This window comes from Coturnix japonica, chromosome 1, assembly GCF_001577835.2.
Source record: "Coturnix japonica isolate 7356 chromosome 1, Coturnix japonica 2.1, whole genome shotgun sequence".
Classification (NCBI taxonomy): domain Eukaryota; kingdom Metazoa; phylum Chordata; class Aves; order Galliformes; family Phasianidae; genus Coturnix; species Coturnix japonica.
The window spans coordinates 123,481,710-123,509,085 of record NC_029516.1 but is presented as its reverse complement, the minus strand read 5'-3'; the positions used below and the strand labels follow the sequence as shown (position 1 = coordinate 123,509,085).

The following is a 27,376-nucleotide window of genomic DNA, read 5'->3' as shown; positions in this document are numbered from 1 at the left end:
CTTCTAGACCCCAATGAATTTTACATAAGGCCTTGAGCGTGACTGGCTTTGAAAAAGCACTCTATCAATTAATACTGAGAACTCTGTTGCAAGAGAACATGACCATTTTACATTTGTCATTGATGTGGAGGAAGCAACTCAAAGAACACTTGAAATTGGGATCTTTTTAAAGCAAGAGTCTGCACAGGAAAACATGTCAGAATGCAGCTCTACTTGTATTTCTCCCCCTCTTACATATACTGACTATATTGTTTGGAACATGCAAGTGCATTTTAATATTAGTCAGAATGTCTCTGGTTCTTATCATACAATCATATCATAGAATGGCTTGGATTGGAAGGGTCCTCAAAGATCATCTAGTTCCAACCCAACTGCCATGGGCTGGGTAATCATTTCACTGATTTCTGTGTATGTGAAACATACACACAAAGGGAATCTGGGTTCAAGCTTCATAAACAGATTTAACTGTGAAGGGCTGAAGTTATGATGGAAAAAAAACCAACAAAAAACATATGAAAACTGCCAACAGACCTTTTCTGGTTTTGAAAGGTCAGATGTGTGCTTGGGATCAGTCCCCACTGAGAACATATGGACCACTGGGAGCACCTGTCATCTACTGCCCAAGGCAAATAGTGAATCAGTTATTGTCAAGTAAACTTCTGCATGTGGAGGAAAGGCAATCATTTACGGATCAAGAGACACATACGCACAGCAGCACAGCAAATTTTTACTTCCAGTTATCAAAATGCATGAGGATGAGAAAATGGCAAGTCCTGAAAGACAAACAGCTAATGAAGTCACATCCCACGGGAAGTGTGCAAGGCCGTGCTTTCACTGAGTGCAAACAGCTTATCAAGCTCTGTCTTCTGCTGCTAATCCTTCCACCCTCAACCGAGGCTTCACAACTGGTTTAATTACTGCACTGAGATAGAATATTAATGCTTTCAGTAATGGTCCAAGTCCTGCTTTAATTTTCACTGAAACATTCAAGCACTTGTACTGTGAGACACATATTTAGCTCTAGGCACTGCAGTGTCCCATTGAGGAACTAGCAGACTCCATCATACTTGATTTCATATTTATATGACATACAGTTGTAATTTTGGTTAAGTTTAATAATTTGTTTCATTGAGGAGCTTAAACTCCTTACAGCATAACAGGCTTACCATGCAGGTTATATCTGAACTGCAGCTGGAGTATGTACTAACAGGGCAGCAGAAGGAAATGCAACGTGATATTAAAAAGTTGTAAGAAACTAAAGCAGCTAGTAAGCTCTAGGGTACCAATTTGTAACTAAAACAAAAGCCTGTTGACCCCAAAGGGCAATTACTGCCCATTGCTGAACAAAACATCACTTTGTTCTGAGGCTGTTGCTAGACACCTTCTCAAATGAAGGGAAATTCAGGTGCATCTGACTGTGCTGCCTCCACTGAACTAGCTAGTTTGCTGACAACATGGTGAATGTTGAAACAAAGCATGAACCAAAGTGACAAAAGCCATGGGGGTAGGAAATGCCCAGCCTGCACCTGTGGACTGAGTTGCTGCAGAGCATCTCTACCACTTGGCATGGGACTGTGCAGCACACTGAACAGCAGCAGGTAGCAAGACAACCAGCTTTTTAGCCACTCTTTGCCCCAATGGATAGTGCCTTCTTTTTTCCTTCAAGATGAGCAATCATGCAGAACTTAGGTATGTCTTCCTGTCAAACAAGGAATGCATGTGGCGTTAAAGCATCTGACAGCAGGGCTCATAACTGTGTAGACTGATGATTAAGCAGTCCTATTGTCAGTAACATTCTCATCTACAATAAAATTTATTAGTCTTAGCTTGACTCCTGACAACACAAAACATCTTTGCAAGTCAGTAAGAATTAGCAGAGTTGGAAATGTGTAAGACTCACTGCGAAGCCCCAAGCTAAATATCTCAGCAACTATGCCTAATACATTATCAGTGACATTTTGATTACAACACCAGAATAATTGAAGCAGTGGCTTCCAAGAAAAATTTGTGGACATCGTACCATAGAATTGTTAAGGTTGGAAAAGACCATTAAGATCATCAGCTCCAACCATCAACCCATCACCGCCATGCCCACTAACCGTGTCCCACAGTGCCACATCCACACGGTTCTTCAACATCTCCAGGGATGGCAACTCTTAAAAAATGCACTCCGCTTCCATTAACACTAGAATTCAACACTCATTTCCATTTGCAAAAAAGGAAGAGATTTTCCTATCACATATCACCCTCTATGTATGAAAACAGATAGAAGTATTTCCATCTGAAAATATGCATCACCTCCGTAACTCACAGAAGTGAAGTCTAAACCATGTCAATAACAAAATGTTCATTATATAGCCAGCTAAAAATAACAATTTTACATCAAAAATGCTGCTATCCACAATTTCAAATCAATCCTTCTGTTCTCAGTAACAAGGCTGAATGTGTCCCACAGCAGAGTATCTGAGAACCAAGGCACCCAAGATCATTAATATTTCATTAATACTTCAATAATCCACTGATTCTAAGCTGGTTTGCAATTTCTGACTGTGCTGTTTGGTGTGCTTAAAACCTGGATATTTTCAGGCTTGGCAAACAACAATTCTACACGAGCTTAACGTATCGTGGCCCAATAATTAGAGAGAATTGGAAACCAGTCTTTTTTTGTTTTATTTGTTTTAAATTCATCACTCTGACTTGTATGACCTCAAGCAGGTCACACTCTCATTGACACTTAGTTCTCACTCTATTCAGCATGTGGGAGTGACAGTAGCTTGCCTCAATGCAGTGCTCTGATGCATAACTAAATAGCCATAAAGTGCTCTATGACATGGAAAACAGTATTAAGGTCACTGACTGACTAAAAGAGAAGTAAAATTCAGGCACTTCCTGGCACATTTCAGTGTTTATCCCCTAGATATGCAGCCAATGGAGATAACTGCTAGTGGCTATCTTCCCATACATAAGAATTTCAGCAAAATACTTACAAATTTGTTCCCACTGTTTCCGAAAGCACAAAGCCCTCGTGTAGGCTACTTAATATAAAGACTGTGGAAAAATTAGGTAAATGGATAGAACCATCAGAGCGCTATTCATTGTCAAACTATTTGTAATAAATGTTTCTCACAGAGCGCAGAAATTGCTTTTAACTCTTGGGCTCTTGTAAAGAAACGGTGGAAGTGATAATCTGTGTAATTACAAGCAGGGAATATGCTTTCCAGCAAAGATCATGCTCCTCTTCTCTCTAAAAACTGATTGCAAACATTTCAATCCACAGTCCAAATTACCTATGCTGTTCTAGAAAGCACCCTGGATCTAAAATGATTCCTCAAGCTCGTTCTGCATGAACATTATGCCAAAATAAACTATGCAGAAGATCATCCAAATATGAGTGTTTTTCAACTGATCATAGGATCACTCAGGTTGGAAAAGACCTTAAAGACCATCAAGTTCAACCACAACCTAACCAGACTATCCTAAATCCAACAACCCTCTACTAAATCCCTGAGCACCGCATCCAAACAGTTCTTAAACACATCCAGGGATGGTGACTCAACCACCTCCCTGGGGAGCCTATTGCAGTGCTTAACAACCCTTTCTCTGTAAAGAAGTGTTTCCTGATATCCAGCCTAAACTTAACATGGCACAACTTGAGGCCATTTCCCCTCGTCCTGTGAGGACCAGTGAGAAAAGACCAACCCCGCTCTCACTGTGAGCACCTTTCAGATATTGGAAGAAGGCAACAAGGTCTCCCCTCAACCTCCTTTCCCCCAGACTAAACAGCCCCAGTTCCTTCAGTCATTCATCATAGGGCATGTTCTCCAAGCCCTTCACAAGCCTTGTTGTCCTTCTTCAGACCTACTCCAGCATCTCAATGTCCTTTCTGTGCTGAGGTGTCCAAAACTGCACACAGTACTCGAGGTGAGGCCCCACCAATGCCGAGTACAGGGGCAGGATGACTTCCCTAGTCCTGCTCACCACACTACACACTGTATAGGGATACATTACAAAGGGGAAGTTTTTATGTCAGGAAATAAACACTAAATTTATTGTTTTAAAGTCACTGTCACAAGTGGCTTTGAGGTAAGACGAAGGGAGGCAAGGGTAAACAAGATAGACTTCACTGTTAAAAGGCTATTAAAAGCCTTTCCATCACCATTGGCATCGAAATGTGGCATTAAAGAGGATCAATATTCTACAAGAGTATGTTACAAACTGAACAGGCTGTCATGAGGCTTTCTTTGCATCACATGCACAACGGTTTATTATCTGTCACTCCAAATAAACAGAGAACCTACCCTTGAATATGCTGTTGCATACTCTTCACTATACATAACCATACTACATACTGCAACAATATTTTGACCTAGTATGGACAGACCAGTGTGCAAACTGAAAAGTCATTACGTTGTTTCTAACCCCAACACACACTTATCTAAAGAGCATTTCCCATTAAACTTACTTAGAGTTTTTTGCACAGGTCAGACAATAACTGAGCTCCTAAGCGAACATTGTAGTTCAAAAGTGGGTTTGGTTTCTATTGTTTTGATGTTGCTGTTGTTTTTAAATAGAAAAAATTATTAGAGTAACTGAATTATATACAATTCCTTTAAGATAGTATCTGTGCAGGTACTGGCTCAGCTCCCTGAGGAATCAACAGTTACTTATAACGTTTTGAAGCTATCTGATACCGAGCAGATAACCACACTCTTCCTTGTATTAGTCATCCTGGTAGTTCACTAAGTTTTAATTATTTCTGTGAGCAGAATCCCGGCCCCATTGACTTAAGCACACTCATAATTTGGCCTATGCACAGACGCCCCACACAAGCTGCACATATCGATGAAACACAGACTATACTAATGAGCAGTACTTCTCTTGCAGTGATGCAACACACCTGTACTTGAGCCACAGAACCTGTGACGCTATTACACGGCCCTGTTACAAACACTCCTTTGCCAAGGTCATCTCACCTGTACTTCTGAATCGGCATCAACATGCTGGAGTTGAAACCAGGTGTCTCTGTTGTGATACTTCTGCAGATCTTCTTTCTGAATAGCTACCTTTCCTGTAAACAAAACAAACCAGAAGCACAGTTTAAGATATGTTATAGCTCCCCTAGAGAACATTTCCATCAAAAATGCGTTTAAAACACTGATGTGTTACTCAAAAAATTCTTCAAAACAAGAAAAGATTTCTTCAGAGCATTTTTTCTTTTTTAAGCACAATACATAATTCTTTCCCATTAACACCTTTTTCCACTTCATATTAAAAAGAGTTTAGAATTCCTAACATCATATTCACATCATAGACTGAAGCACTGCACTGTGTTTGGGTTTGCAAGCACGCCTGTAGTAAAAATATTATTACTTCTTTGACACGACAATTAAATGTGTGGTGGAAAAGGATCACAGAATCACAGAACTGTAGGGGTTGGAAGGGACCTCTAGAGATCATCGAGTCCAACCCCCCTGCCAAAGCAGGCTCCCTACACCACGTCACACAGGTAGGCATCCAGGAGGGTCTTGAATATCTCCAGAGAAGGAGACTCCACCACCTCCCTGGGCAGCCTGTTCCAGTGCTCAAAACTAGTTGGAGGTTGATGGGGAAGGTGTTTGTTTGAGATTTTTTTATGCAGATGCCTGTAGGAATCCAAAATAAAGTTCCAAGCATGCTGTTATTGAAATACCTGTTTATAAACAGGTCAGCCACCCTTACCGTGGCTGCCCTCCTCAGCATCTGACATGGTTTCTGCTCTTGCTTCCACAAAGCTTCTGCCCCATTTCTCCCAGACCTTGCTCTCTCTGCCCCCGGCACACTCCTCCCCTTCTCATCCTATGCAGATTACCAGATCCATCTCCTAGTAAGCTTTACACTAGAGATTACCGTAGCAGATTAAATGCACCACAAATGCAGGATTAGTGATTGAAATTACTTAGAAGAACAGTAAATTATACAGACCTACAAAGCAACATGGCAGAAAGGTTAAACATGAAACATGGTATGAAAGAATGCTGCTGAGAACCTCTGTAATGATGGCTGTGTATTTTCACAGCTATTGCTTGTATTCTCCAACTACACCAGTATGTGTGTAACCTAGTTCCTCTAAAACACTTGGTCAGAGGAATATGTTTTAAAGGCATGACTCTTCAATAATTACTGTGGACTTTACCTGAGACTGTTTATTTTCAGCGCTTACTATCCTATGTCATGCAATGACATATAGTCATTATAGTCATATAGTATCCTATACTGTGCTCTTTAGTCTCCTGCAGAAATCCCTCACCTGACTGCAGGGTAACACACACTTCACAGGTGTGTGCTGCCAGTATCTTCCAATCACTTTCACCTCATCTCCTCCCCCAAAGGGAGGCTCCTTATGGAAAGCTCAGGGATGATTTCAGCAACATCAACACCTACACAGAGCTGAAAAGGTGTGACCACTGCTTCCTCTTCTAGAGGGGGTCCATGAACTTGGGATGGCAAAGCCAACCCAGGCAGGTCCGACTGCATGATCAGCCAAGTAGGCGGCACAACAATCTGTGCCTCCAGCTCCAAGAGAGTTAACGTGGCAGCACAACTGTTTTGATTAGGAAACTGAAGACTGTTTGCTCTGCACACAAGCAATTCTTATTAACTAGTGAAACTTATTGGCCAGGCTGGATGGAACCCAGGGCTTTTCTCTGCATACTGAGTGATCCACAAAGAAGAAAAATCTAGTGGGAAAATGTATGTGTGTTGGTAGGGGTTGGTGGAGAGTAATGAAAGGACCTATACTTCAGCTAGCATAAACATACATAGAAGTACATTACGGACTGGGTGGATGGTTTAATCTGTCCTGTTTAACAATTCTATGCATAGCAGCAGCCTACAGAATGTCTATTTATAACTCCCAGTCCGTAAGGACAACATCCACACACCTACCCAAGACACGCTTTGGCACCACAAGGTTCTCAAAGGCCCAGTGCCAGCACTGAGGACAGTTGGGTCCCACCCCATTCCTTATAGCCTTGCTTGGTCTTCCAGTTGGCCAACACAGCAGCTCAAACAACTTCTGGGCTCAAAAGAACTGGGTTACCTCTAAGCAAACAAGCACAAGCTGTCAGCACCTATCATTTGCACTGATACCACATGGCAAAGGCCTGTGGTTCTCCTTGAAGATAAATCTGATGCCAGAGGTCCAAAAGGTTTACTGCCACTCACTTAACAGGACTTTTTCCCTTTGAGATTCCTCAGCACGCTCCCAAACTCAACCCTATTGCACAACACTCCTTCTCAAAACCTGGGCTGCTGCCAGACAGCAGTGACAGACTCCAAATCTTGTCTCTGAGTCAACCCATCATTTATGCTGGTTTCCTCAGAGCCATCCAGGGCTGCAGAAAGCTTGCCTATGTTAGCTTATGCTTTTAGACCCCTCCTTCCACTACCATGCACTTTTATCCTTGCAGCAGGCCAGACTGAAACTGCTGAGGGAACCAACTTCAAAAACACCAAACAACAAAAATAAACATACTGGAGGAAGAGAAGGTAGGAGCAAATAAGTTTCAGGGGTCACGTGTGGGCTGACACATAGATCATTTCAACCAACCTGCTTGACAACCAATGTCATATTGACACAGTGGGAAGCTAGTTGGGGGGATTAGGTTATTAATTTGGGCACAGAGGCAGAAATAAGCAGCAGAAATGGGTACAGATTTCTGGCCTCACCTCCCAAGAAAGTGTCATGAGCACAGTGCACCCTCCACGCCTGTCCCTCACTGGAGTTCCAAATGCTCTTCCCAGGCAAGTCAATGCAGGCCAATAGCTTGCCCTTGCACTTCTCTGGGCTTCATTAAGAGCTTAACATATCCAAACCAAGACTAGCACAGCATTTGTAACTCAGCTCCAACACTCTCCATTCAGCTTTACCAACCTTCTCTCTGGGCTACAGGCTGGTGACAAAAGGACAAGGCAATAACTTGAGGATTACACCTCACCTTTTAATACTCTTTTGCAGATCTGCAGTGTTTGCCTCACAGCTGAGGGATCTGAACACTTCTGCCAGCTCCTAGGCTAACTAAAGATGTATGACTTTACAGAAAAAGAAGTCAGATTGCAATAGGACTAGAGTTTGTCATTTTAAAAGGGCACAAGGTTCTATCTGAAAAAAACACCTGACATTTATTTTTACCGAACCCTGAAAAGACAGCATTTCAATAGCTCCAGAATCTTCTTTGAATTATCTTGAGATACTTACACACTGAAAACAATGAAACTTTGCATATGGCTGCCAAGTGAACAGAAGCAATAAAAAGCAATGCTTTTTAATACAATATCAACATTGTCTGTAGTATTGTTAATTATATATATTATATATGTTTTATAGCAAAGACTTAGGTCTGAGTCACATGTTAAGAGGTCCCAAATGCCTAATAGATTCAGTCTTCTCTAATGTCTGAGTAGGGACTACTTCACCTCCTATGTCCTGCAATATCAGACAGTAAGAGGTCATGGGGGACAGTTCAGAAGTTGCTTTCTGCTAAGTACACAGACTGGCTATATCACTGAATTCATTTAAAATAATTGATCTGAGGGTGCACAAGGAGAATCACTTTCATCAGCTGGAAAGGCTAAGGACAAATCAGAATTGATTTTAATCAGCATTTTAGGCTGTGAATGGCTTCCATAACCTTGAAATCTCCAGCCAAAAAGCACTGCTAACTATTCCAGACTATATGGAATTTTATAACTATCCTTATAAATGATTATTTGTCATGAAACAGGAAAATGTGAAAGTAAAAAAGGGGTGGATGCCTGCACTGCTGAAGAACTCTACAGTAAATTTGCTTACTCCCCCCGCAACATGGAAAAATATTGATATAAGTCACCTCTCTAGTTGAGTATTAGGAAGATGATAATGGAAATTGGAGGCAACAGAAGATCCTGAGCATGCTGCTTGCACTGCACAGCCAAGTACTCCAGCATTAGCCTCTTCCAGTTACTCCCACCAGCAGCCACTGCTATTGAGTTGTCTTCACAGGTTCAGTCTTCCCCTAGTTCAAGCAAGACTTAAACCCAACAAAGGCTGCTTAACATCTCCTCGTTCTGAGATATGTACTGAAGAAAACACAGCAAGCCCAACTCAATCTATGCTATCTAGAGGGATGCCTACGATGGAAGGATAAATCTATGATATCTCAAACGCAAGAACTACGAACACTGTCATTTGGTAACAGTGGGGGACTGTGTAAAAGGGCAGTCCAGGTTCTATGTTTTGTTTATAATATGCACTTGTAGGAGGAAAAAGGAAAAAATACGCATTTTTGAAAACTCAGTTTTGTTTTCCTGCTTTTATGATCATCTATTATGCTAAAAGATATCATGAGTGCACCCTAACAAATGATTCTCGTGTTTATTTTAGGCTTTCCACACAACTGCAGAGAATCTTCTGAGGATAATTCCAGTTTGCAGTTTTCCAAGACTTGTCACTGTGGGACACAGTCATCTGTTTCCTTTATTTCATTAGTAGCTATATTTATACCACGCCGAGTAGATATCATTCCCATGTCACCCAGCAGTACACCACAGAAATAGTAAACCAAGTCTTGACTTCTGCTTAAGCAGAGGACAAAGGGAACAGTTTTCTACTACAATACTGATCTCTACTTTCCGTTTATTTGAAGATCTTTCCCCCTCTTACCTATCAAGAAGCATAGGTTAGCAAGAAGATTCTTTTTCAATTTTCCTCTAAATCCACCAAAATATTCAAATGATGATGGTTCACCTATATTTGGCAACAATTACCCAAAAGAAATAGACAGCTGGCTTGTAGGGGAAACTCTACAAATGACCTCCTCAGCCTTGGAAGTGCTTATTAACAAAGGCACAGTCACCTATAATATGCAAACCTCAAACAACTTTCAGTTCCAGTGTGTTCTCATTCTGTGAGAATGTCTATCAGCTACAAATTTGATTTCATCTAATTTAGCCCAAAGCGTCTAAGTTTAATTACCTCTGCAGGCACTTTTTCCCCTCCTATTGTCTCACTTCACCTCAACTAGTATTAAGCAAAGTTACAGCCTGCCAGAATACAGAGGCCCCAAGACTTTCAATTTGGTGTACAGCACACCTAATAACCTCTATAAATTGACTTACAGCAGTGAGTTGTAGTAAATGTAATTAACAGAATGACTTATTAATCTTCTCTCTGTTAGCCTTCTACCCCTGCACTGAAGAGCTTAGGTATGTGACATCCATGGTGTGGTTTTTATACAGTAAAATTTCACACCCACAAGGACTGCAACCAAACCTCCCCCTCAGCCAGGAGTAACCCAGGTGTATGAAAGAAAGTTCATACTCCCAAGTGCAGTAACAGAGGCATGATTTGATCCAGTAAATTTCTTTCTTTCCCTCAAAGCTTCATAGTAACTTCATTTTATTCAGTTCAGGATCATGCTTTATATAGATGTTAGCAAGTCAGTTACATGCATCTGTTACTAAAATAAATGAAGTGCTGGGGAGCAGGGAGCTGCTACTCCTACTCTGTGATTTGAAAACAAACCAAAACAGTATCTACATTTAAACAGAATTCACCTTTACTTTCAGTAGTACATTTCCTACTCAAGGCATCTCAACATTCTATACACATTGGTATACCAAGCTTCAGCCACTAACAGTCAAGTCACACAATATCAACAGACAGCTTAAGGCTAATTTATTTGCACAGTAACTGTATACTTCACATTTTAACTAGAAAAATCATATTTCATATCCTCTGAGATGTGCATTTCTTCCTTATATTTGCATTTCAACTGGTATCCAAAATTCTTCTAAGACGCAGTTGTTCCAGATCTGTATTTTTAGCTAACAAAATCCTACATGACTTAGCAAATTACTGTTAGGGAAACACAAATGTTACAAACAAACATGCAAACTCAAAGATATCTTGTATCTCAACAATCCTCCCATCCTGTATGCCAAAACACTTCAGTATGTTCCAAAAACGTATCTGCTACACGTGTTCCAGTTTCTGACTATGTCTGCTTCTCCTCGGAAGTTTCTATCAGAGGTTTCAGGGGGTTCTTGTTTGTCATTGTCTTGCCCCCACTCCTTCCGGTTTTGGTAACTTAAGCATTCTCATCTGTCACACACAGACTTGCATTTTGAATGTCAAGAACTTGTCATGACAAAGCTGTACTTCATATCTGAATAAATAAGAATATTCCCACTCTGAGCTCCAGACACCCTGGAAAGCAGTGATGCAACATCAAGAGAAAGTTCTAGCAAAATTAAATAGTGATTCGAAAGGAACTTTACTAGGCAGCCATCTTAAGAAATAAAAATCACTACTTAAATTCTCACCCACACACACATTCTCTCTCTTTGCCTCTTGAAACCCGCTCAAAAGCAGCCAAACAAACAGTGCAAGCAGATGTCTTGCACATACCATATCACACAGGAAACGTAGGCAAATCCACAAGCTAAGTAACACCAAACTTAAAACTAGTCACCCTAGGTGGAAGACACAACTCCCAGTTCTCTTCTTTGAGAAAGTTCACTGCTGGATGAGCACGGGTAACTATGTTTTCTTCAGCAGAAACGTCTCAAGATGACATAATACAACAATCAATCTCTATAATGCAAACAAAGGGCCCCTATTCATAAGATTCAGCGTTTCAGCGGAGAAGAGCTTGTTCCAGCATTAAGCTAACCAGGCTTTTTCAGCAGGGACCGCTTCCTAACCTCCCTTACTCAAGTCTCCTCAGGAAAGTCTCTAAAAAGCCCTCCAGTGTCAGAGTTTCATTATTAAAATGGGAACTAAGGAAACATGAAGAAAAGGAGACAATTTGCACTTTTCTGTTGGCAATTTCATGGGTCTGGCTTGTGCCAAGTATTCAAGAACCCCTGTTTTGAGAGAAAGTAAAGCCTTTAGCAAGAAAAATACCAGCCCATGGCCTGCCAACTCATGGGACACTGCAGCTGCAGAAAACTATGACGCATATGAGATGAGATGACTTCAACATGAGAAACCGAGAAGCAGAAAGAAAGGTGGTATTGCCTCCACGTTACAAGAAGAAAACTGGAGATCAGGGAGACCAAAAAGCTTTCCCAAAGCTTGCTCAAGAATCAGACATTGGCCTCCTTTCTCCCCAGGATGCATACACCATTGCTAAACATTAATGTTCAGTTATCTCACCTCCACCCCAATACTTTACCTAATGCTTTTTCTGCAAAGTATATGCATGTCCAACACAACTAGGAATTCTTCCTGTGTAAAAGCATTTTCTCAGGAATAGATAGTTTAAGCTGCTACCACATAGTTCTGCAGAGTAAAACTGACTTATTTCACTATGCCTGAAAGATGGAATTCTTCCGTCTTAAGTGAAGTGCTCTCGGCCCACAACTTTGTCTGTTACTGTACTGTATTTACTTATTTATCTTTCACTGTGCTCTTCCTCAGAAACAATCACAAGTTTTACCTCAAGAAGCAAAGCTATAAGCACCAAGCACCATAGTAAGAATCTATAATTTTCAAATTAAAGGCAAAAGGCATTCTGGTGCTTAGGTAATACAATCTGCCGGCTGGAAACCCTCCTACTAAGGGAACCTGGATTTAGACTATATTTTGAATTTTGGTAAAGCTTTTAATACTATTTCTCGCAGTATTCTTGCCATGTGCAAAGAATTCCTTAGTGGGTATGTTAAATATAAAACAAAGTTAAACAAAAAGAAGCTAGCAATTGCATGACATACTAGTATGATGTAAAAACATATAGAGACCAGCATCACTACCTTAGGCATATTAACATTACTGTTTTTTACAGCATTATACACACTATTGCTCAGCATCAATTTCCTCACCAGGAGTTCTGACAAAACATACACACATTACTGATAGCTACAGCCATACTATACTATATTTTTTTTTAATGACAGTCAGGCACAACTTCAAATTTAAAAATGAGAAACTGAAATTAAAAAGAAAGGAAAAAAAAAAAAAAAAACCACAACAAAACAAGCAAGCAAAAATGATGCCCCATCCCTGGAGGCATTCAAGGCCAGGCTGGATGTGGCTCTGGGCAGCCTGGTCTGGCGGCTGATGACCCTGCACATAGCAGGCGGTTGAAACCAGATGATCATTGTGGTATTTTTCAAGACAGGCCATTCTATGATTTTATGAAAAACAGTTAAAATAACTTCAAATGGAAACTCTTCCTCTCAGAGATAATTATTAATCTTCTAGAGGTTTTTACAAGACCCTTATCCATACAGAGATATATTTAGTCTTATCTAGTTTGCTGCATGAGAAACGCAAGGCAAATAATATCTGGCAGACACCCTGCCCAAAGTAAGCAACAGCTTGCTCTACATTGCTTATAAAAACCTGTCACCATTGTGCTGCAAGTATCTACAACCAGTATCTATTACTCTGCATCTCATTACTGCAGTCATAGTTTAACAGCATTTAATGTAGGTAACTATAGTGAGCCCTATAGTACTGCAAGAATGAAGACCCTGCATTTAAAAGAATTTACAGTAAAAAATGATGTTGCAACATTTAGGTGGTGGTTTGTTGACTACTTTGATTAAACAGCAATCTGCTTTTGCTGTCATAATAAACAGCATTTATCTCCCAGCCTTCTCTGTGTGTAACATCCAATGCACTTTAGTCATCTGACAAGAAGGAGAATACTGAGCATTATTTACCACTGTCACAAGGGAGACATAGCAAGATCCCAACTGTTAAAACTATTTATGATCTAACAGTTAAAAGTCCAAGAGAAGTAAGCTATAATAAAAATAATAATTGATATGATCACCTACCTATGATGGAATCCCTTCGAAAAACATCTCTGTCAAAAATATAAAATGACAGATGGCGAAAGGTCCGAGGAATTTCACAGTAAAAGTCTTCTCCATAGAAGGGGCTGGGTAAGGAAAAAAAAACAACATACAGATACACACACACAAAGAGAAAGAAATTAGTGTTGGTATCCTGGAGAAGCCAGCATCCTTACATTTCACACTTAGAACATCGCACTGGACTGCGATGGTCACTCCCACCCATGAAGGTACACCTTCAAGCACCATTCCAATTCTTCTCTTCCAACCTACCTTAAACTACCACAGAACAAGGTTTCCTAAGGTGAAAAAAAAGAGCAAGTCTTTGTTTCTATTTGGAAAAACAAGAGCCCATAAGAGAAGTCGCTAATTCAAAGACAAGTTCAGTCAACTGGTACTAGCTAAGGCTTGCAGCTGGCTAGATGCTCGTTACCTGGTAGCCCTGCAGATCTATTACTGCTTGTTAGGTTTTACAGAATAAGTTCTTTTAGAATAAGACAAAATTTTAAAAACATAGAAATAAAAAGCCCTATCTCAGCATGAAAATCTCTTATGGGGCTTTCTTTAGACTGTACCAATTTAAATGGGGAAAAAAAAATCTCAGCCCCCTAGAAGCAGTCTTTTCAGTTCCTTTCTATCCAATTATACGGTTGAGGAATTATTTCTATGAACTATAAGCATATAGCAACATTATTTATTCATTGACAGGTCTACCATTTTACCACAGATTTTTAATTCCAAGTCACTCATGCTTCAGTAGATCTGAATTGGTGGGTGCAATTTGAGTCATATAGACAAATACAGCAAGTATGGCAGAGGTAAACTTAACAATAAATCTCACATCCTAAGAAGCTCAAAGCCAGGAGACTTTTTCTTCCCCTTTTAAATACAGACCTCTTTATTGGCTTGGCTAGGCATGAAGATAAGAGATAGAACCATACTATAGATTTTACCATTACTGAAAGCTCAAAACACAGTAAAAACATTTTGGTGGAGTCACTACTCCATCAGCCACAAGGAAAAACACACTGGATAAACATCAAAGCCAGCGGTGAGCCCACAAGTCTAAAACTCCCCACTGAAACGGTCTCCCATTCCCTGAAATAAATGCATCCAAACGTAAGTCAAGGCACTGTGACCCACTTAGTCATCCCTGCTGTGAAGACGGAGGAGAAAAATCTAATGGTTGGAAATGGCAGATGAATGCTATATTCATCCCATCCACCACCTCCAATTCACTGCTCTCAATTAAGTCATCTTCACTCATTCTGCTCAGCGATTTTATTTGGAACCAAGAATTCAGCAGCCACTGTTCCAGGTACAAAATGCCCAAACTCTTTGAAACAAGAAGCTTCTACTAAACTGACAGCTACCAACTACCCCAGAGGCCACACTTCAGGCAGCTCCAAATTCCCATTCTATGCACATGGTGCACGTTTTTATGCACAGGCTTAACCCAAAGGGGTGACAGAAATGCATAAACATCACCCAGATATTGAGGGCATTATGCATGCAAAACACTTGCATCGTTCAGAGCTCTAATACTCTGTTCATCCATAAAATTGCCCTTTCCGCTGGAAGAATACGACAGATGAACTTATTCGCTAATGATCTTAGCGTGAAATGATAGTTAATGAACTGTGGATTATACACCCATTTCTCTATCAAGAATGTTAGAGAAGCTTCAGTTTATTGAAAATACGCACACACGCACACACACTATAAAGCTTACTTTAATTCAGCTCAGCTGATTCTGAGGAGAAAGAGCAGGGAACAGACAACAACTGGGTTCTTTGGCAAGTCCTCTATTAATCATTGTCACGAGTGCTGGTCAGAGGCAGAAGATAATCCACCTCCACACCAAAGCGAAACACACACAATGCTCAGAAAAGCAGAATGGACAACAGGAAGTGTCTAGTCCAATACACGGTAACTGAAAGAGCCTAATTACCTAATAGAAGAAATGCTATGAAATCTGAATTAGCCATGCGCAGATCACATCTTCTCACTTGGCTTAAGCCCTCCAAGATCCCATAGCCCTTTATAGCCTTCCATCACTCATGTAACACCCCTGAGTCACACTGCATTCCTAATAAAACCAAGCATGTCTCCAACTCAAGTACACTCAACTCTCGGTTGGGTAATTACCCAGCAAAGTTTTGACTGTGAGGAAATATTAAGATAAATCTGATCCTCACCCATCTCGATTTGTGGAGCTCTGCAGAAATAGTAACTTTTGTCAGAGGGAATCTAAAGTAACCACACAAATGCTCTGAGCTTCCAGTTCACTGTGTGCTTAACCATTGCTATCTCCCACCCAGACCTGGAAAGTAAGAGGCTTCAGCAGGCAAACTCCATGGTTTATTTCCCAAGCCACATTACTGTGAGCATGAAACCCAGGGCTCCAAAATGTTTTCCCCCCTCCAAGAGAACAGATAAATGACTCCCTCTGTCCCCCAACAGCCAGTTAGTCAGACAGCTTCAGAAAGTACTTTTATTTTGACATGGCAATTAATAAAAAACAGCAGCATCTGCTTACATAGCCCTCAAAGCCTGACAAGACCCTCCAAAACAAATACCAGAACTAACCCTGCTGAAAACTCAGGAATCTTGCAGAATCAAATCAGTTCAGATTCAACCTCCAAGTTCTGAGTTCAGATTTCATTGGAGACTAAACATATGCTCATAAGAAACATTATTCATTCAAGGAGGAGAAATAATGAGGGTACCCCTCCCTTGACCTCACAACACAGGTTGCACATCAACATGGTCACAGCTGAAGAAGACTAGCATTGCCATCAGTTCAGGATATAACAAATAGATAACAAACAGATAAAGGGAGCTACTAAGGACAGGATTTTACAAGGACTGAAGTGGAGCATGTCCACTACAAGGGGCTAATCAGTCTCTTTCCATGCTGAACAAAGATTATCCAGTCCAACCTACCACCAACACTTCCTGACTAAACCATGTCCCTCACAGTACCACACCTATATGTTCCTTGAAAGGAAAGTGACCCAATCACCTCCCTGGGCAGCTTTTATACAGTGCCCACCACAGACACAGATGCTACGTGATCTCAGAAGACTTTCTGTAGGAGCTTTGCACCTGCTGTGACAGAAGATCCACAAAGCTTTGTTGGGAAAACGCGGTGAAGTAAAAAGAAGATGACTGGTGCAACAGAGGGAGCAAGAATACTGTGGAATCAAATCCAGAAGGTTCCCTCCATGTGTTGTTTCACTCATCCGGAAGCCTTTCCCACTTAAGGTATTTATTTCTGAATTCCCCCTAATGCACTGGTTATGGATTTTCTCAGGAGAACACAGGGGAAGGGGAGAAACATATTATTGTGCAAGTAGAATGAAAGCAAGTAAGGAAGAGAATCTTCATTACAAACATGATGAACACAAACTTAAAAGAAATAATTCAAATTTGGTTCACTTTTACATGTTTTACTGAACTCCAGAGGCAGACTTGCAACTTTAATTCCATACCCTATGACATCTACCAAAAACACTGCAAACGGTATTGACTCGATGAAGTCTCTTCTTCTCAGTTAATCTCAGTGCAGAAACATTTATTTGGTTTTAGGCTGTGCTGCAAAACCACCCCGTGCTCATTTCTCAATATCTTAAGACTCACTAAAGCGGTTTTGTTTTTGTTTTGGCACTGGCAGTTCAGTGGATGAAGTGAAAGAGTTGCATGATGAATAATAATGAAACCCCCTCAAACCAAAATTCTTTGTGCATCGATTTTTTTTTTTTTTTAAAGTGCTTTTTTTTTCCCGCTTGGAAGTAAAGACTATTAACATGCCACAGACAACTCCACATCCTCTGACTGCTTCAAATGGTTTAGAAATACTGGATTCATCCTGCTGCATGAACTGAAGACCAGAGTTCACATCTCAGTGTGAGCTGGAAGCAAAATCAGTCTGTACAAAGGAGTACACTTGCTTGTTTCTACTACTAAGCCTCTCCTATTGCTTGGCTAATATGTTTTACGCTATGCTTAGCAGCGTATGTAAAGGGATGGGGGTGGGGAGGGGAAAAAGAGAAGAGAAGGTTTATTCAAAGCAGGAACAGCCAGCCAAATAAAATGTGAATACACTTCAGTCTCCTACTAGTCACAGAGCTACAAGAAGACAGGCAAATAAGACAGGATCTTTAGAAGCCCAAGTTGGCAGATGCGACAGCCACTTCCTTACAACAACTTATTAAAAATACCCAGTATTATATTTGAAGCACAGATTTGGCAGAGTGCACACAGCAGGAAGTACGTGGCACAAAAGGCAACATCCAAATCCAAACATACCACCTATGCCCATTGTTAAGAATGCAGACTGCAGTCTTCCAGACATCCGCTAAACCCAAGCAATTTTTTTTCTCCCGTCGCCATGCAGACACCCAAATGGCAGCGCTGCGTTAGAGCCACAACCAGCCCTACTACACAGAGCAAAAAATAACATGGTGCGCATTTTCTCTTCCCTAATATCAGAACACGGAGACAGACACACAAGCTATAGTTACCGTCCTCACTTGACAGTTGCTGGTTTGGCTCAATGAGGCTTACAGGGATTATGATAACTTTAAGTAGCAGCCGTTTGGCCCCCAGACACCTCCCAAAATATTCTGTAAGACGACACACGCAAACAACAGAAGTCACATTACAGCTGCATTGGGGTTTTTTTTCACTTTTTTTTTTTTTTTTAATGGCTCAAAGAAGCCTACAGCACCAACAATTGTTACTCATATGGGTGGCTTTTTGTGTGAATAAATGCTCTCATTCATAAACCCTGCCTTAGTCTCAAGGCTCACTTCATTCTCCTCCTTCCATTAAGTCCCGCTTCCTTTCCTGGCACCCTTCCCAGCTGTATTACTTCCCTACATGACCATGCAGTCCTTGCCTTCGACAATAACCCTGACCAGACCAAAGCTGTATCCACGGCCATTCTGTCCCTTCCCTTAAAGGCCTGGGATGCTTCAGAATTGAAATCTACTCTTAATAGGAATTAAAGCCATGGTCAGATACAGTCAAATGCAGGAGATGGCAGACCCCAGAAACTGACAGCACGCTGAGGAAAGAGTTAGAAAGCAGGTGAGAGAGAAGCTACAGAACACGCAGTCAGCAGAAGATATGCTGTGCTCAAGGCCTCTGGGCTGGGGAAAGCTGCTACTTCAAGGGGGTGAGCTGGCAACCTAAGTACATGGCAGCAGCTAACTGAGCTGATGCCGGCAACAGTCCAACTAAGGGAAACAACTATGTGCTTAAAATTTGAGAGCTGGCCTGCATCCAAGATGTTATCGGAACGCGAGAGAAGTTTAACTATGCAGCCGTCAACTCCACACGCAGGAAAACACAGCGTCTGAGCAAGCCCAGAATGCAGAAACAAAAACCACCCACGAAACATAAAATACCAGAATTACTTAGAGAAAGTTTCTGCGAGCTGTCAATTGAATTTGTTACCAGACCTGATACTGAAACAAAGACAGCTACCTCCCGAAGGGAACGCAGCCATAACTGCATTTACGACACATGTCACTACACACTCACAAGCACACTGGTTCTTTCACTGGAAACTACGAGGGGGGAAAAAAAAGGACTGTGGGTGGAGAAAGTGCTTCTGGCTTCATTTTGTGTTTCATTCAGGCTTTGATCACTATGTTTAGCACGTGAAAAATTCCTCAGTGAAATAGCGGAGAACTAAATAATGACAAACTCAAGATGCTTGGCTCATCTCTCTAAAGCACACAGCGTCAACCATTTGATTCTTAATGTGTGACAGTTTTTGCTTTTATTCATATCCTTGAAACAAATTTAGAGATGTCACATTCCTTCCATTCTTCACCTATGATTTGAGAAGCAGCCTTGATTTCCTGTTGCAGCTGACACTGCCCTTTAAGTGAATGGAAACATCTGATGGAAACAGCCAAGGCAAAGTCAGTCTTAATGCCAACAAGCCAAGAAAGTTTATCCTTCAGGAAGAACTGCTACTAGAACAAGACCCTGACAGTGGTGCCTCAAGTCTGGAGCTGCTCACGGGGGAAGGTAAGAGTTGGTTCAGCACAAGAGATTTACAGGCACAATCACTGTCAGGTTGCTTATCTGCAGCTCAAACATAAAAAGATGCTGTAAATCTATGCACTGAAATATAACAAACACAACAACCTCACACATTTCTTTAGGCACAAAATATAAAGTGGCTCCACGTACGTCTCTGCTAGGTCTCAAGGAGTAGATCTAATTATATTCAGTGCCATTATCTGTGATAGTAATATAAATACTGAAAAACAAACTCTTCAACAGATAACTTTATTAGATCCCAACTTTAACTGCCCTCTCCGTCGTGTCTTATGACCAGCATGTGACCTGCTCAGAATTGACTAAAAGCTCATGCCAAGCACTTTATGAAAACAGCACTGTTTGAAGAGTTCAATATTCTCTTCCATCTAGTCTCATAGAGTTCACGGTTCTCTTCCTGGGAACCTGGAAATCTTCCTCTGATCAACTTGCACACTAATCCTGCTTGTCCAAGGATCCCCAGAGAAGTTAAATGACTCTGAGCCACCCCACATAAATAAGACTTTCGCACTGCCCAGTGCTTTCATAGGAGGACCAGCCCAAATGATAACCCCTGGGCTTGTTTTGGTCAGACACCACCAACTAATTCCCACAGCAGCCCTCACACGGTACCAGTGCCACCATCCAGTTTAACTAGAGCCCAGAGAGACAAGATGGCAGGAATAACTTAAATTCCTGCTTGTTATTTATGAGTCCCACCTGACTGCTCAACAGAGGTGTTAAGGTTCACTGTGCTGGCTGCTCTCAGTTTTTATGATGCAAGCTTAGATAAAGGGCACCCGGCTCATGGAAAGTCTCTTAAGAGCAATGGTCAGGGCACCGGAATGGGCAACAGGATGAGCTGGTTCAGTTCTTAATGCTCCGAATGATTTATTTTCTGTTGATTTAAGAGGTTACTGATCTCAGCTGTCTTCCTATGCCTCTGCCACAGCCTGATAAAATATGAATCTGTTGCAGAAGATTAGGGCAGAGCTCAGGGAGATAACTCCTTACAGTCTCAATGCAAAACACAGGAGATCATGAGTCAGAGCGTGAAGGCATGCAAGTCCTTCTGGGAAAGAAAAGGAACAGCATCCTTCCTCTCATTCACTGGTCCTACTTAAAGTTTACATCACAAGGCATGCCTGGAGAAATATACGTTGTTTGTTGGTTTTTTTGTGGGTTTTCTTACTGGTCTGTTTTTGGTTTTTTACTGCTTAACAGAAGACCAATGAAGTTAAAAAAAACACAACACAAAAAACTTACAGAAAAACGACTGTCATGCACTCAGTACACAAAGCAGTGTTTCAGTGCAACTCGTAATTACAAGTCTTTTCATGCAGACAAAAAAAAAGTCATTTTATGCAGACGTGCTGGAAACCATAGGATTCTCCAGGACACGCAATTTTGTATGAGGAGACTCTGTTTCCAATTGGTAGAGCCGCACATGAAACACCCCTCAATTTAGAGATTCACACAGAAGATCTTTTCATAAACTACAAAAGAAAAAGTAAATAAAAGATAGAGAAAGAACCAGTAGAAGTGAAAACACAGACAATTCTTTACTACTCTTTTTTTTTTTTTTTTTTGCTACCTGTGACCACAGTAACCCAACCCCATATCATCAGTGAAGTGGTAGGGAATAGAAAATGGGCACGAACGACACGACATTCAAGGCCAGCCACATGGATGGTCAGGCAGGACTCTGCTATTTTAGCCATGCTTTGGCTCAGCTCCTTGTCTCTGCTTCCATCTAACGTCATGGATTTCAGCAGCAATACCTCAGAAAAAGGCACCCAGCACATGCTTCCCTACTGGTGAGTGCCTGGGAAATACTACATATGAAAGCAAGGATTTCTCTGCTACATACAAACCACATGGGCCCTAGGGCACATAAATTTTGCCTGCTCAATAATTTACAGTTAGTCAATGAATTGAATCAATTTACAAACAAGCATTAAAGAATGTAACAACATTACTGGCTTCTCAGTTATGCGCTCATCTGAGTCTCACAAGAAACAATAGGCTAGCACTGCACTATCTGATTTCAAAAGTGTCCTCTTCTAGAAGTCTATGCACTTGTTTAAATATATTTAAACATAATCATATAAAAGATTATAAAGCTGTTTGAGTGTACCTCACTAAATAAGAGCAATCATGATCAACAGATTGGGAGTACATCCCAATTTTACCACTGATGTATTTGGGATTTTTGTCTGCACTTGTTTGTTTTCATGAAAGAAAAACAAGGCCAGAGAAACATTTATATGGATAAAGGCAAAATCCAAGTGCTAATAGTGCACTTAAATGGATTTTCAGGGACTGAGGAAGTAAGCTTTTAAAAAACAGTGCTTGCAAATAGAGGCCTACAGACAGACAGACAGTCAAGACAACCATGGAAGAGGTAAATTAATTGGGAGAATGAACACAGAGATCACCTTTAGTCAACCCTTACATCAGGGAAAATTGGACTGCAAAGGATTTTGAGAGGTCATCTGGTCTACTACTGCGCAAATAGCAAGTTCCCAATATTATGGTCAGGACCAGTTATATATAATCTAGAAGTACTAAAGATGGGAATCTACCCCAGCACTTCAGAATCTTTAAAAACAGGAAGATTTCCTTCATAGCAAACCTAACAAACTTCCTTTTCCACTGCAATTTAAATCTAATACTTGCAGTATCCACAATAGGCACAAAGAGCAATTCCCTCTCTCACAATTCTTTAAAAATATATTTACAGATTTGTGTACAGTCAGCCCCCTTCCCCATATTGAACATTTCATATCTTTTACCCTTTCCACATCAGTTATGTTTTCCTGGTCTTTGACCATTTCTCTGCTCTGAATTTACCTCAAAAGATAAAAAGAACTCAGCTCTATAGGAAACGAGAAACCTTCCGGTTTCTGCACAGTCTCATCACACCTCTTTAGCTTTCTAATGACACCTAAAGAAAGCTGGAATTTTCCCCACTAAAAGAACATGTTGCTCATGCCTTCTACTACCAGTTATTTTCTCAAAAGAAAAAATAATTGGATTAGTTCAAGGAAATGACATCAACTATTATCATACACCCCTCGCTCTCCCACCTTCATCCTCCCTCTGAAGGACTTTAATGATCATCTAGCAAAAACACCAACTGCGCACTGTCTGGTTGTGAGCAATAGGGCTGCATCTGGTTGACTCAGGACTGCATTTAAATGAATGACGAAGTCTCTTCTAGAGAAACAACAGGTCCAAGGACATTGCTCATCAGTTATTGTAAAAAAGCATACTGATTCAATTAAGTTAGATACACTACAAACGCTGTCATAGAAAAACACTTCCTCTAGTTGTGTTTAATCAAGCTAAATGCCTCAAAAATCCAACAGTCTTAGTTATGGACCCCCATGCATCCTATCAGAAGATAAGCTGAGGAACAAAGACTTAAAAAAATTACAAGAGAACAATACAAATCCTTCATTCCAGATTTTAGTGTAGGAGTGCAAAACGCCTCATAGATAGCCGCAAAATGGAGTTCAGAACTAAAAAGTTTAGGGAAGCAAAAAAAAAGGAGCATCGCCTGTGCATTCTTTGAAAAACAGTTTATGTGGCTTGCCTTGGTGGACATGCCTTCCCATATATACAGATAAGAACCACAGCACTAACACTTTTACCAATACTGTGTTCTTAAAACTGGAGAGAGAATCATGTACACCCTTTACCTCCCCCAAAAAACCCTGTCTATGGAATATTACACAGAAACAGTAAGCAGTAAAGTAGTTTAGAGTACTGAGAAGAGTTAACAGAACACATGTATACACGGATTTGTTACCATAATGACTTTTCCACAATTTTGGTCCTGAAAACCTCCTCCTGGTCCAGGTTTACAGTACAGTAGCAATCCCTCATCTTGTTTGGCCCCGGGTATGTAGGAAGATTTTTGGCTTCACCTAAAGACGAGAAAGAAAGGAAAAAAAAAAGACAGGAGGATTATATAATAAGAAGTTTCCCACATATTAGTCAGCTATCAGGAAAAGGCTAAAGTGAAATGCTTCCTAACTAAAAAGTCCCTATTAAGTTGAGCAGCATCATTCTGTTTTCAAGACAGCAGCTCCTGACAGCCCCCAAGTTCAGAGTTCAGCAGCAGCAAGGATCAGCAACAATTCAGTTTATTGCCTCTGATCTGTCTGCATATACTGGGGAGCAAGCTGCTTCCTTCCAAACCTTAGTTTTCATCAGTCCACCCATAAGACGCCAGGAACACAATACAACATGGTAATAAAGCTTTCCAATACAGCCTGCTGATTTGATCTTAAAGACATAATTAGAACCTGGCAAATGAGGACTGCTCTCAGCTCTATTGCTTGCCCAGATGCTGAGATGGAAACAAGTCACTTCAGTCAGAGCCTTACGCCACACACTGGACTTTCAAGCACATGGATGAAGTAACCAGCACTAGGCTGCCTGGGATGGGTGTTTTAAACTACCTGGATGAGTGTTTTAAACTCAAAGGACAAAACCCAGAGATAAGTCCAAAAAGCACATGGTAACTTGATTGCTTTATCCTGGGAAAAATACAAGAAATAAAGCACAGACCAAGGGAACAAAAGTTTGTTTGCCAGTAGGGAAAGGAACTCTAAATGTCAGTAATAACTTTTTATTAGATGTCTGTTCCTCTTAAGTTCACTCCCAGCTCAGCTGACACAACTTGGTAGCTTTCTTCCAACCTCCTTTGGAGCTGTGAGATGTGATATTAAAAAGGTTGGCTGCACAGCAATTCACAGATGTGACTACAACATCTGTTAGTGTACCCAGTGTGGCTCTGAATTAAGCCACAGCGTTAGCAATGGTTTAACTGCAGAAGCTCCGGCCAAAAATATAGAGGATTACTGAGGGCCTGTACAACCTGCACTGCAGTCTGTTCTGCTGTGATAAAGCTCCAGCTCCTATCAATCTGAGGTCAAGCATCAAATGCACTAGGCACACAGATGCCAAGCCCTGTGCTCTCACACTAAAACCACGTGAAACCAGACTCTTGTCTGGATGATTGAGTGAAGGTCCCCAGGGAGAGCACGTGGTGACAAGATGAGTTTCAATAGATGTACAATCAGGAGGTCTTCCCCTGGGGGTGCCATGCTATTCCCACAGCTCTTCCAAGAGAACGAGACAAAACTTGTCATGCTCAAAATTAAATAGGGAAAATAAAAGTGATTCCTCTTCTTCTGTACTTTTCCCCACTTCCCACTCCAACACAAATGCACACACAAAACTACATTTGGATTTCATGTGCTTGATTCCTAGGCAGCTTTCTGATGTGCACAACAGTCATTGAAGAGCTTCAGGCTAAGACCTCACCATATCAGAGCATTCCATGGGAACCATATTTTAAAGCTCAATTCTCCTTGTTAGTAGTCTTAGAGAAGAAAACCCACCAATATTAAAACCTAATGAAATGCAAGGGAGAATAACCAGTGGCATCAGCCAATGCCTGCAGTCTGCAAAGGAAGGATCACCATCATGACATTAGAAAATGAGACACGCAGGAAGAAAGTATTTTTCCCATTTCACAGAATCACAGAAAGGCCTGGGTTGAAAAGGACCACAATGATCATCTGATTCAACCCCCTGCTATGTGCAGGGTCACCAACCAGCAGACCAGGCTGCCCAGAGCCACATCCAGCCTGGCCTTGAATGCCTCCAGGGATGGGGCATCCACAGCCTCCTTGGGCAACCTATTCCAGTGCATCACCACCCTCTGGGTGAAAAACTTCCTCCTAATATTTAACCTAAACCTCTTCTGTCTCAGTTTAAAACCATTCCTCCTTGTCCTATCACTATCCACCCTCATAAACAATCATTTTCCCTCCTGTTTTTAAGCTCCCTTCAAATACTGGAAAAAAGAAATTACTTTAAAAGGCGTCAAAAAGCCACTGAGGCCAGAACAAGGGACTAATTGACCAACCCCATGTATTAATCATGCTACTGACTTGAGAAGGACCTTGAAAAAAAAAGAAATGCAGTTTATTCCCAACACTGCCAGCAACCAAGGGCTGTTTAGATTCCTCCAGCACTGACTAGCTGAGAAAGAAAAATCTGTCAAGCTTTCAAGCACAGCTAAAAATTCAACTCTCCAGCCAGACATTTTATATCAACAAATGTGCTCTGTTAGAGCTTCAGTTGCTCTTCAGATTCCTCCAAGACAGAAACGTTCCTCCACAGCACTGCTTTGCTATCCACAAAATGAAGCTGAACAGTTTGGTCAGTATTCCTTTAGGAACAAAAAAAGCAAGCACAAATCACTAGATACAGTCATACATCTGTGTAATACACTCAGCTTAGCGCCAAGTAGCTCAACTTAGCAAAACTAAGCTCAGCTACGCAAATAGTTCGCATTAGGTATTTTGGATAAGTCTCTAAAAAACAAAACAAATTGACTATCCAATTCTGAGTACCTCACTGACCTGCTATTTTATCCTCGTGAATGGGCTACTACAGCCTTAGAATGGACTGCTATAGCCTAAGAATGGACTGCTGTGGCAGCACAGACAGCTTAGACTGAGCTAGGCATAGGGCACGCAACAGGATGGAACAAGAGGAAGAAAAAAACTCAGAGCTTCCTTGTTCTTTCCAGTGTCACGTTCCTGTTCTAGTAAGACACTGACAATGACAAAGTAGAAGAGAGCATTGTTTGGACACTTGTGAGCATAACTGATGAAAACAAGCTCTGAAGATATTCCTGCAAAGAAACAAGAATGTATGTACACATATGCATGTGTTTCCTTACGGTTTTGCAACCTGAAACTGGAAGCACCAGGTATTTCTCACTGAATGCAGACACCTTCCAAAACTATTTTAAATAAACAGCAATGAAACAATAAAAACCAAAACAAAACAAACAAAACCCTCACATCGAAAAAATAAATGCAGTAAAAGCAGCTGAGCTTCTCTTAGTGCAGCATTTGACTTCAGGGAATACACAGAAAGACTTGAGTACAGAGGGGGAAAAAAAGAAAGGAATCTGAAAAGGGCAAGATATCCAAACCAGCAACAACAATTCATTCTGCTGCTGCCGTGTTTGGGAAGCTCTCTCCAAACAAGCTCTTGGGTAAGTATGTCAAGAACAAAAACACAGCAACGATTTACATCAAGAATGAAATGCTGCTCCTGTCTTTTGCCAGGCTGTCTATACAGATGCAGATGCTGGTATCTGGAAAATGAAACAACAACAAAACTCACTATACACATAAAAATTTGGATGCCAGAAAAATAGTAATGAATGCTTACATTAAGTTTAATTAAAATGGAGAATACAGAACTACTCAATAGCAATTAAAACATGCAGAAATACCTGGATGCACTTCAATTTCGGGGACTGTGTATGGATTCCAAATTTATCAGAAGCTGTTGCTTTAATTTTGAACACTGAGAAAGCAGTTAATCGTCTAATTACAAAACATGCTTTTTGGTGCGAGGTGGGTAGTTAGATGCATTTCTAACTGCAATGGCACAATAAGAA

General features: G+C 40.9%; 1 protein-coding gene across 1 annotated transcript in view; it reads right to left on the bottom strand.

Annotated features, from left to right (window-relative positions):
* The window catches only part of RASA3 (RAS p21 protein activator 3), a 111,238-nt gene that overhangs the window by 55,594 nt on the left and 28,268 nt on the right, over positions 1-27,376 (bottom strand). Inside the window, exons 2-4 of the mRNA XM_015849528.2 lie at positions 23,693-23,810; positions 13,804-13,907; positions 4,974-5,068 (exon numbers count right to left, since the gene is read on the bottom strand). Of these exons, the coding sequence (XP_015705014.1) occupies positions 4,974-5,068; positions 13,804-13,907; positions 23,693-23,810 (317 nt within the window). The remainder of the gene's footprint in view (positions 1-4,973; positions 5,069-13,803; positions 13,908-23,692; positions 23,811-27,376) is intronic.